Source organism: Pteropus alecto, unplaced genomic scaffold (assembly GCF_000325575.1).
Source record: "Pteropus alecto unplaced genomic scaffold, ASM32557v1 scaffold195, whole genome shotgun sequence".
Taxonomy (NCBI): Eukaryota; Metazoa; Chordata; class Mammalia; order Chiroptera; family Pteropodidae; genus Pteropus; species Pteropus alecto.
Genome location: NW_006438073.1, coordinates 1629196 through 1642782, shown reverse-complemented (window position 1 = coordinate 1642782; position 13587 = coordinate 1629196). Strand labels below are relative to the sequence as shown.

Below are 13587 nucleotides of genomic sequence, written 5' to 3'. Positions count from 1 at the left end.
AGGAAAAGACTTGAAGGAACAAGGGAGTGTGCCATGTAGACAACTGGGAAAGAGGAGAGGGCAGCGCTGCTCTGAACAGGAAGAGCAGTTCTTGGCGTGACTCAAGAGGCCAGTGAGGTCGGGACAGCATGGATGAGAGGGAGGGCAGAGGGGGAGGCGTTTAGGAGCGGTAACTGGGCAGTTATGGGTCATTTTAAGGCTTTAGATTTTATTCTGAGAGGGAACACTGCTAAAAGGTTTGAGCAGAAGAGTGACATGATCCATCTTACCTTTAATGAGATCACTTCTGGTTGCTGCGTGAGAATAGATCGTAAGGGCCCTAAGGCAGAAGTGGTGAGGCCAGCAAGGGGGTAGGCAGTGGTGGTCGCTTGGAGGTGCCAAGAAGCAATTAGATTCTGGGTATTTTGTTAAGGCAGAGCTGACACGACTTGCCGATGGTTTGGATGGGAGGCAGGCATGGATTTACCACTTACTGATATGGGGGTGACTATAAGAGGAGCGAGTTGGCAGGCATTGGATATCAGGGGGTCCGTTTTTTTGATATGTTTAGCTTAAGATGCCTGCTATGCCTCCAAGTGCAGATGTCACGTAGGCAGATGAATCTGAGTCAGGAGTTTAGGGGAGAAGTTTGGGCTGGAGACACACACTTGGGAGGTATCGACATATAAAATGTTTGGGACCACGAAACCGGATGGGATCACTGAAGAAGCAAATATAGATCGACAAGAGTTCCAAGAACTTCTGTGTATCTTCCAATACACAGAAGATAGGGCAATATATTGTCTACCTGCAGGGTATGGACTTTAATATATATCACCCACAGCGATGTTATTCATCATGTCATTTAGGTCTTCTGTACTTTGGCCTTTCTTTTTCCTGTCCACTTTATCAGTATTGAACCATTAAGAGTAAATTAAAACCTAGTAGGGTATTTCTGACTAATTCCCTATTTCCCGTGATTTCCCTAGCGTCTTGCCATCTCTCCCCTCAGTTCCGGTATTGCTGCTTTGTGGTTTCCTTTCACAGAGGTCATCGCTTCATTAAACCTTTTGTAATTAATTCCCTAGTTTTTTTTCTGCTCTATAGAATACTTTCTTGGTGAACGTTATTCATCTTTCGGTCAGTTTGGCTCTTTGTTTTTGCATTTTTCTTATATTCTTGTTATGTCAGAACTATTCCACTTCCTTTTATATTGTCAATGAAGTTGTTAAATTTCCCTAGAGGGCTATCCGAAGGAGGTTTGGTGAGGAAGGAGGTGGGGAAGGAGTGACCGAGTAGCTGCCCCAAGTTCATATGCCATGCCACTCCAGCGGCCTCCATCCTGTGTCTTCACTCCGACTGAAACTGACCCGTGCTCTCTGATACCCCTGCCAACCCTTTCCTTCCACACCCTGCGCCCCGGCAGCCTGCCCAAGAACACCTGGACCTAAAACAAGAGTGTTCACTGTGGAGGCTCTGGACTCCTGAGCACCCCGGGTCCACCTCAGCCCAAGGGAGAAATAGTTGGAAGGAGTACTTATGGGGACTTGCTCCTGACCTTGAATTGTCCTGAAAGTAAAAGACTTCCCACGAGAAGGGCCAGGAGAAGCAGAACCTTTGCCTTCAGGGTTAAGGGAGAGAGAGGGTGGACCAGCTGCTCCATCACTTCCCCGCCTTGGGCTCAGCTTCAGATGACCTCTAAGAGCCAGCCAAGCCCCACAGCAAGTGGCCGTGGGACTCTTCAGGTACCACTCCTGAAACCCATTTGCTCCATTTTGCCTCTTGCCTTGACCCTTACTGACACTTGGCCTGGGACCCCGTTCTGACGACCCATCTTCTCTCCAAATGTGGTGCTTTGAACCCATCCTGGCTTCTGGAGCCTGAGAACCGGGCTCCTCTGTAAGCCCTACTCAATGCTCAATCCGGGCTCCAAGACCCCTGCCAGCCTCCTCTGAGCCCTGAAGGTCACCACCCTTCATTTCACACCCATCGGGTGCTTGTCCAAGAGGCCAAGACTGGATTGTTGTATCTGTGGTTTCCTTTAAAAGATTATAGGTGGAAAACTAACAAAATGTTACAAGCTCATATGTTACAGCCACAACCAGATTTTTTGTTGCTATTTTCTCTTTTTGGGAAAAAAAAATATATATATATATTCATCTAATGTTTTATATTCAGTTTTCAATTGTTATGGAGTGAATGTTGCCACTTTGCGGGCTTTTCACGCAGACCCATCTTGGTTTTAAGTTCTTATAGATAGGACCATTCTTTGTTATGATTTCCCTTTATCGATGTGTCACATTGCATTTGTTTATTTTTGTTACACGTGACGTTTGCAGCCCAGTGGGGAAGGCTTTTCGAGCCAAACCATTTAATTATCTCCCTGTCTGCAGAAAGGTGTGAGCCAGAAACACAGCGTCGAGACACCCAGAGTGGAACTGAGTTTGCACAAACTCTGCCCCCTAAATTATGTTGCATAGTGCTGAAAAGTGAATCCATCCAATTTTGCAAGGAGTGAGGAATAATGAGCAGTTTGAAGGTGGGAAAACGATCTGGCTGTCACTTCTCTTGTTATCCTTGTAAGGAGTGTGTTCGTTCCTTTTCAGAAGCCATAATCAGAGTTCAGTACATAAATGGACTTAAAGCTCAGTTGAATTTTTCAGCACAGTAGTGATATAAACTCTCTTCTTGATGGATGACTTCATGTCTTCCAGGGTATAAGAGGCCCCCCAAGCTTTGGATGTCACTGAAATCTCTACAGCTTACTAGAATTTCTAGCCCCCAAATTTTTAAAAAATAGCATATTTTTAATAGCCTTAGACTCTAGAACACCGCAACTGATTATATAGCTTCAACTATCAATGTCATTAATATTAGGCACTTGTAGGCAAAGATCATTGATCGTTTTACCCCTGGAATGCCAGCTCCCTGGGAAAAGACATGTCATCAATAAAGAGCTTTGCATCACCTTTCCGAGAGACTTTTAAAATGACCTCCTTAAAATAATTTTGTTTTCTGCTGCGCAAAAGAAGATTTATGTTTAACGAAGCTTTTAATGAAGAAATCTCGGAAAGAGAATGCCAATAAAATCTAATTTTTAAACAAGAAAATTTAATATGGAGAAGTATCTCAATATCCTGGCCTTTGTCCAGATATAAATGAAACACACAATCCGATTAGGGTTCTACCCAAAGGACAAAGTAACATTAATTTTCCTCAAGATGGTTATTAAGGAGATAAACAGTATGTTTTCCCCTGATTATGTCAAGGATGTGTTTGTTCCCAAGTCTACTTGGCTAGTCTACAAGACAGGCCTGCCCTGTCATTAGCTCATATCTTTTGGCAAAGATGGGTCAGAAAGAATTGGTGGGTTTGTTAGTGGCCTCAAAAAAGGTTCTTTGTTCTTGAAGGCCTTTGAAGTGGGCTCTCAACCATTTCTATTCATCAGCACGAAGCCAAGGATTCTTAGGGCTTACTCTTTTAAAAACATTTACCTGTTTGCTCAAAGCTGGAGTTTTTCTTGCTCTAAAAAGAAGGAGTTAAATCAAAAGAATAAAGGGAAGAGGGGCAAAAATATTTTTTTTATAGAACATGAAAAACAGCACCAAAAATAAAGCTTGAAGGGAAGCAGATCAAAGAGAATAGTGCAAGCTATAAAGAAACCAGAAAATTGCAAAAATAACAGTAACAGAGAAACAAATTGATGGGCATCAAAATGAATACAAATAAGGAAAGGGGAAGAAAAAATTAACCAGATCAAAGACTGAAAGTTAAAAATGAGAAAACGTATTCTATTGTTTTTATTTGCAATTAATTTTCATAATTATGTCAGCTGTATTACAAAAACAAAAGTGTAATTTTAAAAGAAGAAGATCAATAAATAGTAAGGGGCTGAAGAAGAAGCAAATCTTTGATTGATATGCCCAAAATCACATGCCTGTGACAACTGTCGTGCACTGCTTAAGTTAGACAGGCACAGAAAAGTACTCTAAATACTAAAACGATGAAAATTATTCTCTCGGGTAAAATATAGTAGGTTAATTAATAACATGTATTGATATCCATATCTTACTAATCTATAGAAATATGTATCTTATACAAAAATGGAAGTTGTATTTCATTTTTTTGTAAGCATTCTCAATGTGTTCTCAAGCTTTAGATAAATATTCAGAAATTTAGGGACTTGTTTCCAAGAAGGTGGAGACGGAACGAAAATAAACATATTTTTATCACATCTAGCTTTTTTGATAAACACATTGTGCAACTACTCAACCTTCTGGATAAATGGATCAGTTGTTTTTAATTAATTGAATAAAATGACTTTCCATAAGACTTCAATCTTTGATCATAAACTTCACGTAATATTTATAGTTTGTCACTTATCTACTAATAACTTCACCATGCCTCGTAGGCGTGAAGCTTTATGTAATTAATAAACATAAAAACTTTGAAGAGTTGGCCAGTTTTTTCATAACTTTGATAGAAGCGTTTCTTTCATCTGGAAGGAAAAATAATAAAGAATAAAAGAGTACTACCATTTGTTAGAAGAGTTCAACCCAACCCAATGATGAGAAAAGGTGCTAACCATATGATCGGGAGCTTCTAATACATATTGTATGTATTTTTTTTAGACCACCCATTGTTTTCAGAAGTGTAAAAATACCTTTATACTAAATTGAGTAAATGTGTCCATCTGGAACCACATTTGCTTATGTGCACACCCTCCGCTTCTCATTTGTACATGCATATGTGCAAAATGGTTTCAAATGATATTTTTAAGAAATTAAAATTCTGATTACAGCATACAAGCAAGACCCTCTCTCTGTCTAACAGGATAACCTAAACATCCATTATATGACTAAAATGTTCAGAATACTCAAAGAAATAGACTTAAGTGGAACCCTGACACATGATAAAGTATAGCTTCATGAGAATAATAATGTCACCATAAACTTAAGACTGGGATATTGTTAGCATATTTAAATAGTACCTTTCCAACAGAGGATACCAGCTCTCCATTTACAATCAAGTAAAGAGTCAATGAAAACTACTGGCATGACTGCATTTGTAGTGGTTGACATTAGGGAGGTAGGTGAGCACAAGGCAGATTTAACATTGCTCGGCGAAGTTTCCTTGGTGATGTCATCTATCAGAATATTAGATACGGCAAAAATATTAGGATATTTCTGTATGAAGCTGTATATATTTTAGTGTTTCATCAGAGAGGGAAAGGGGACAGGATTGGCAGAAGAACGGCTCTACCATTTCTGGTGACCCGACGCCACGAGTCAACTATTTTCATTTCTCTCCCCTATTGGACCGCAGTGTCCTCCAGGGCAGCACCTTTATCTATGCCCCTCAGAGGCAAGCACAGTGACCAGCCTCAGCAAATGAAGGGACAGTGAGAAGGATGAGGAAGCTGGGACAAAAGTCTTAACTCTTGCCAGAGAAGATGGAGGTGGCAGGAAGAGGGCAGAAGTGCCACAGCTGTGAGCAAGCTGTCAGGGCCACGGGTAGCTCCTAATGAACAACTGAGTAATTAAGATACAGAGAAAAGTCACAGAGCAGGCTGCTACTGATCAATTGCAAGATGGGTTGACAGTGAGAAGGATGAGGAAGCTGGGACAAAAGTCTTAACTCTTGCCAGAGAAGATGGAGGTGGCAGGAAGAGGGCAGAAGTGCCACAGCTGTGAGCAAGCTGTCAGGGCCACGGGTAGCTCCTAATGAACAACTGAGTAATTAAGATGCAGAGAAAAGTCACAGAGCAGGCTGCTACTGATCAATTGCAAGATGGGTAAAAAAAAAAAAAAAAAAACTGGCCCACGCAGTTATCATCTGTGGTTATGAAAAAGAAGGTGTTGTACAAAATATAATTATGCGATGAATCATTTGGAGGCCTCGCTAATGAAAAACATTCTCTAAGAAAGATTAACCAGGAGTTGTATCTATTGTCTGATGCCGAGTCTGTAGCTTTCCTTGTCTTCTATCTAAACCTTCATAAATCCACGGGAAGCTTCTGTTTATCGATTTTATTTGCAGAAAGCACTCAGGGTATAAAGTAATTTGATTTTTTTTAAAATGGGGTTTAGGGTCTGCCCCTACAGGGTTATAACTTACCAAGCATAAAAGCCAACACATAAAAACAAACATACAATTTAAAGAGAGAAGGGCTCAAGGCAGCAGAACCCGAGAATCCGGCAAGATGGTGGAATGACTCCCGGGTGCCCTCACTCTCCCATATATCTGCTGGACTGAAATCTCCCGGTGGGTGACATTTTAAATGCCTTTCGTGCATGGCATGGCTGAACTGTTTTGAAAAAATGCATCAACCCCACAGAGAAGAGATGATAGTTATTTAGCAAATAAGAGGGGTTGGAGAGAGGATTCTCTTTATTGTTTATCGGAGTTAAGTATAATGCTGTAATGTTAACCATCTTTGCAGCTTGTATAAAATTTGTCCTTTTCTTGTCAAAGTCAGCAGCTCAGGCTGATCAATGCGGCTAATGTCATCCCTGACCCATCTCCTCCCGCGTCTGCAGGCTTGGCAGGCTGTAAACTGAAGAATAATGCCTCGTGTTTTTATTCTTCTTTTACAGAGAATCTTTTTTTTTTTCTTTTTTTTAATTCTAAGCAATCGTGGGTAATTAAACTTTATAGAAGAATTTTTCTCTTTACCATTCCCATTAGGGTTCTCTTGCACTTGTCCATTGCCTCATAAAAGAAAAAAAAAAAAATGCTACCACATCTGTGCCTTAACTGTTTTTGTGTGGATTCTCAACTCCGTGATTCACACTTGGCATTTGCGACAAGAAAGCTCTGGACTTGAAATTGCCGAGGAGGGTAAGCAAGGCAAGCAATAGAATGCTGTGTGTGGGGACAGGAATGCTCAGAGAACTGGTGACGGACTGGCCTTTCCGCCTCAGCGGAAGGGAGATAATGAATGGCCTTTGTGAGACTCCGGTGATTGCATAACCGTGACAGGTACATGAATACAGGAAAGTGTGTACTTAGCTGAGCAGTGTAATAGCCACGACTTCAAAAGGAGCAGGATAGCTGTGAACTGCTGGGGACAGCAGTGGTACACCTGGCAGCCGGCAATCAGAATCTTTTGAAATGGAGTCTTAAAGGCAGAGCATCAAAGAGTAGCCTCAGCTTCTGCAAGCACTCGCCTTGGCTGCAAATGAAAGGGCAAACTTAGCCCGTTGGGAATGGGCCAGTGGGCAATCTCTATGGCGACACCCACACTAATGGAAAATTATCACCACCCATAACAGCGTCTTTGAACCTAGATGCAGCGGTACCTCTGGGCATCAGACACAAAGCCAAGCTGTGACCTCTCACTAGGAAAGGGTTTACCTGACCAATCTATCATTCCAAATGTTTCAGTCCAGAACTTAAAAAAACCTAGTGATAGAGTGTTGATCCAGAAAGTCTGTAATCATCTCTGGGTTAACAGCCCGCATTGCATCTGGTCAGTTTGATGGAGCAGGCAGACATCACATGGGTCATCATGTAAGCTGTCACCGAGAGCTCACCATGTGCCTGCAATGTCTTGTCTACTTCTCACAGAGGTTCTAGGAGCTGGGTACTATAATTCTCTCCATTTTATAATTAAGAACATGAGAACTTTGAAGAGATACTTAACATGCCCCAAACTGCTCAGCAACAAAGCGGTCGGACCAATAGCGCTCGCAACCACTGCCTTTTATTCCCATCAATACCGTACACGTGCTTCTGTTTTTCTGAAAACGTACTTTCTTGAATTAGGTCATGGGAATGACGTCTTTGAAAATGGCACTTACACGTTTTAAACATATCGTCATTTATGAATGAATCTACTTGATAAGTTCCTTTGAAGCTAGAGTTTTAAATGTGATTGAACCATCAAATTCTACCGTGGATATTGTGGTCGTGGAATACATAATTACAGGTGCATACGATGCATGGCAGAGAACCACGTTAATACATGAGCTCAGAAGAACAAAGCACTTCCCAACAGAAACCAGGTACGAAGAAGTAGAGGCGATGCAGTGGGCACCATGGCCCAGGGGTCCAAGGAATTCCTCTCAGACGGTGTATCTCAAAGTGCGGCTCATATACCATGTGCTCCAGTGTCACCTGGGGGCCTTGCTAGAAATGCATACCTTGGACCTAAGCCTGGGAACCTATATGTTAACAATATGCCTAGATAATTCTATGCACAGGAAAATAGAATTTTTGATCTAGACGAGAGTAACTAATTAAACTTGTGGTAGAGATTGAAGAAAAAATGCTATCAGGAACAGCACAATGCCAGACAAGGGGAAGTGTGGTCTCCATAAGTCCACGTAGAGATGGGTCCCTCCTGACTTCCAGAGACAACCCAAGTCCTTTCACCGGCGGCATCGTTTATGTGTCAGCAGAGCTGGCGTTCTCGGCCTCGGGACAGTCACTATATGCAAAAATATCTCTGCAACACAGTTTTCTAAAATATCATGATTACAGGTGACAACTTTTGGGTGGCTACATTTTCAGCAATGTCTTTTTTTTCCCAAGTCTTCTTTTTTTGGCCATCTTTGAAAACTAAAGTAATTCCAACAGGAGGAATAAACTAGGTTGCTATGACTTTGGTATACGTTTTATTATCTATAAAAAGGCAGGGTTGAACGGGATGTTAGGAACAACTGACACTTTTAAAACCTTTTTGACTGCATCATTGCATTTTGCTTTCAATAAAACATCAATGAGGTCATTATTATTTTAGTTTTACGTGTGTGGAGATCGAGGTCCAGTGTCTTGCCCAAGACCACGCAGATAATAATCTGCAGAATCATGTAATCATGAACACACGTTCAACAAACATGTGTTGATTGTCTCTTGGATGCCAAGCACTATTCCGGGGGCAGGATTACAGTCAGAGGCGAGGAAAACGGACAAGGTTCCCACTCTCAAGGAGCTTACATTCTAGTCACCTTCCTAACGGACACTTCGCTGATCGAGGTCGCCAGACTGAAATTGCAGGCCATGTCGCCTCTGTATTGAAACTCCCTCCCTAGTCATCAGGCCTCGCCAGCCTCAGTCTTCTCGGGTCCACTTACCTGTGCGATTCAGGGCATAATGGGACCCTGGACACCTGCGGGTGATCATAGTTCCGAAAGCAGGAAGAGGGAAAGAAGGAAGTGGGTGCAGAAAAATCAGTGAAGTCACAACCACAGCCACTCTGCTGATTTTACAGTTCTGTCTTGGCTTGTGGCCGGCCTTGACCCTGTGTAACATGTCCTTTCTCTCCCGCCCCCTCTGCAGCAGCAGCATTGGCGTGTTCTTCTGCGGACCCAAAGCTCTCTCGAAGACGCTCCGAAGGATGTGCCGCTTACATTCATCAGCCGATCCGAGAGGGGTCCATTTCTATTACAACAAAGAAAGCTTCTAGACTTTGGGATGAAATCTACATACTGTGTAAGTGGCGACCATCATACAGGTCAGGGCTTGGGGAACTTTTCCTGTGAAGGGCCAAATAGTAACGATTTTAGGCCCCGTGGACCATGTGGTCTCAGTCACATCTGTTCGACCCTGTCAGTATACTGCGCCAGAGTAGCCACAAACAACACATCAGTGAATGGTGTTGTTCTTTTGCAACAAAAGTTCGTTTATGAGCCCTGAAATCAAATTTCATGTAATTTTCTTGTGTCATAAAATATTCTTTTGATTTGTTTTCGATGATTTAAAAATGTAAGTGACATTCTTAGCTCATGGGCTGTCCAAAAAACAGATAGTGGGCCAGTAGGTAGTTTGCTGACCCCTGATATACAGAATCGGTCCCAAACTTGTTCTGGTACTGAATGCTACATCCAACATGAGACTGGCATGGGGGTTTGAATTCTAGTCTTGTTTAGAAGTCATTTCAAATTTCCATTATCCCGATGGCAGAGACGTCTGCTTTATATCCAAACCTGATCTTTTCTGTATAAACTTTGTATTTTTTTCATCCTCTGCAGACCTGAGAAATCACCAGTGGGGGTTTCAAGTATATATATAATCCTTTATATACTTGCAAATGACAATAAAATCATCCCTTTCCTAGTGTAAACAATACTGAATTCTTAAACTTTCACTCTAGAATATATATCGGATCCCTTCAGTCATTCTTGTTGCTCTTCTTTAAATCCATTTCGTTTTTCACATCCTTTGAAAATGTGCTGACTAAAGCGAGATATAATATTCTAATAGAAGCATGATTAGTATGAGTAGAAGAGTGATATTTCAGATATTGTATGCTATATGCTTTTCTAAATTGTTTGCCTTTTTTTTCTTCCTTTCTTCCTTTCTTATATCTTTCTCAGTCTCTTTTAACAAATACTTTTTATTAAAATAACATTTTGATCTATGATCATTTTCACACATACTCCAATTCGCCTTCTGCCTCACAAACATACTGGGATTTTATTTTAAATTATATATTCTCATCGAGCTGGTCTTTCCATACCATGCAGCTGTTTTACCCCAAAAGTGTTCCCAAAGTTCTTTGTGTCTTCTAGTTTTCTCTTCTAGTATCGATTTTTTTAGAATTTTTCTTTCTAATATTTCAAGATTGTTTCTAAGTTTAGCATCAGAGACTAATACTACTATTTAGATTAGTAATATCTACAGATTTAATTAGTAATACCTCGAAACATTTCTTTAGATTTTTAATCATGTTATTGAATCTGAAGAACTCCATGACAAACTCTTGCAACTGCCTATTAATATAAGCTCCCAGCTGGGAACAGACTCGTGATGACTAGCCATCGAGAACAGTGCAGCAACCCACACTTCCTTAGCTTACAAGCAACATGCCACATATAACAGAACAAAGCATTTATTGAAATTAAAATAGATCCCATTTTACAAATGGTTCTTATGCTTCTTATGCTTAATGCTATCATTCTGTCATAAAAGAGAATTAAGCTGGTCTGACATGATTTGCTTTACAAAGACAGGCAACCACTTAAGCTCTTTTCAGTATTTCTAAATTATAAATTGGTAATTTCTTTTACTTGATCCTCAGATATTGACATTGATTCTATGATTTTTAGATATACTTTAGGAAAAAAAAGTTAGTTATATTCTTTGATGTCTCAAGAATTATTTGTAGCAACTCTGCATTGCAGTTTCTCAGTATCTTTCTGTTTGCTTGATGCATATCATTCAAACTCTACTAATTCTAGTATGCCCAGTCTTTCTCTATATTTATTTCGCCTCTTAAGTTTGATTCAGCTTTTACAACAAGAACTTTCTACAGTCAAATGTATATACTAAATCTTTAGCAGGAAAATTAAATATATTAAATTTTTTTCTCTTGGTTGTATTCAATTATTACTTTTCTTTCCCTGTATATTTGAAAATAAAATGCACTCTCTAGGCAACTAATTTTATCTAATAAATGACAGTATACTTGTCCTTAAAATAGATGTCAATCTCTGTACATTTCTCTCAATTTTGTTGTAAACCTAAAACTGTTATAAAAAAATAATAAAGTCTTGAAAAAAACAGATTTGCCACAATTTTTTAAATCTCTGTTGTTTAGTTTTAACCTTTCTGCTACTTCCCCACATACTATGTAGAATCTGATCTATTCAGATAGGAAAAAAATAAATTATGTTAGTAGATTTCTTTAGTTCAGCAATAACCAAATAAATAGAAAATGTGATTTTAAAAAAAGAGTCTATTCAAAATAGAAACAAAAATGTAGCAAACCTTTACATATATTTAACAAGAATTATGCAAGATGATTTGATAAATGAACAAATATTTCTAGAGAGACATTTTAAAATGTGTAGAAATAGCATGTTCCTAAATAGATATATTAAATATACTAAAAACATCAATTTGTTCTAAATTAATTAACAGGTTAAACAAAATTCCAATTGAAATTTAAATTCTTTTTAATAATTTTTGAAATGGTAGACATTCTAAAGCTCATCTAGGAGAATATATATGTAGAAGAAAAAAAAGCAAAAAAAAATGTGAAAAAGAAAAGAAAGGAAAAAAAGAAAGAGAGTAGAGAGTAAGAAAAGAAAAAAAAGCAGAACACAATAGAGAGGAGGGAAGGGAAGGAAGAGAAAGGAAAAGAAACTCCAGCATCCAGAAGCATCATCATAAAGAAGATCCTTAAGTAACCGAGAGAAAAACTTAAATTACCTACAAATGAACAGCAATAAATCTGCCTTCTCAAAAACACCAACAGAGACCAGATGATGATGACATATCTTCAAAGGGCTAAAGGAACATGACTACAAATTGAGATTTTGTGCTCAATGAAATTATTATTCATTATATTCGAAGTGGAGGCAAATTACAGATATTTTGAAGTAAAAAAAAAAAAACAACTTGAAATTTATGTCCCTCACTGAAACAACTACAAAAGGATATATTTAAGGAAGGAGGAAAGTCAATTAATGGGTTACGAGAAGCAGTGATGAGTAGACATTGAAAAACATTTTGTCAAAATCTTTAAGCAACAACTATAAAAGAAAATGAATAATTATTTCAGAAGGAATGTTTTTTAAAAGTAGAACTAAAATACTGGACAACAATAATATGGAAGATGGGAGGATGAATTAAAGCATTGCAAGATTCATATGTTGTTCAGGAAGATAAAGGTTTAATGTAGCCTTTGTTAACATCTATTAATAATTTGAAAGAAATAACCTTGAATAGATTCCCAGCTCACCACCACTCCTTTTAACTCTTGAATTTTTATTAGCCTAAACTATTAATTTGTTAGATCGTCAGGCAGTACATTTTAAGAAGGATTCATGAGTGTTATACTGCCTGATATAATTTATATTTGAGAATGTCAGCCTGGTGCTCTTTCATTCAACTGATAGTTGACTGGATATGTTGATTTTGGACCACATTCTCTTATTCTGAGAATGTCTACACATTCTCTCTTATACATTCCAATTGGACTGTTATCTTCACAACTATAACTATTTTCAAGGCCCACCCTAACCTCTTAAGAATGCGAAGTTCAACTCCTTTTTATTGTTAGCAACAGTGAACCAGTTGACCACTTCTCCTTTCTTGAAGAAAATTATAAGACTATCAACCATATCTGCCCCACTCCATCAGGAAGAGAGGTATTGCTCCCTTATCGCCTCCCTACCCGTCCTGAGACTGTGAGATAGAGACCTGCCAACCGTTCCTGCTCATCACTAAACAAATATCTAGCAGAGCTTAGGGAGAGTTTGTGTATATGTGGAGGGGAGCGTGATTGCAGAGAGAAAGGAGCTGAAGAAAAGGATTCTTAAATCTGTGTATGAAATCCTGGGCAAATTCCCAAGAGGCCACTGTGTGACACCAACCAGAATCAAGAGAGCAAATGATGAGAGAATTGAACTCTGGTGAGGACTACTGCCCAGGTTCCATATTGGCGTCTGGGTTTGCATACAAGTGGGGTTTACCAGAATAGCATTGAAAACGCTTTGAAAACTAAGTTGATATTGGAACCACAAACCACAAAAGTGGGCCAGGATGCATGTTCTGAACCTAAACCTGTTAACTGCAAGCTAAAATAGAAGATCTAAATAAGAACCAGAGTGTCATAACATGATACTCGAAATGTATAGGATACAATCCAAAATTTTTGTC

General features: G+C 39.3%; 1 protein-coding gene across 1 annotated transcript in view; it reads left to right on the top strand.

Moving 5' to 3' along the window:
• Positions 1–9416, top strand: part of NOX3 (NADPH oxidase 3) — a 55595-nt gene extending 46179 nt beyond the window's left edge. Inside the window, exon 13 of the mRNA XM_006915017.1 lies at positions 9262–9416. Coding sequence (XP_006915079.1) covers positions 9262–9388 — 127 coding nt within the window. The 3' untranslated portion in view covers positions 9389–9416. The remainder of the gene's footprint in view (positions 1–9261) is intronic.
• The last annotated feature ends 4171 nt before the right edge of the window (positions 9417–13587 follow it).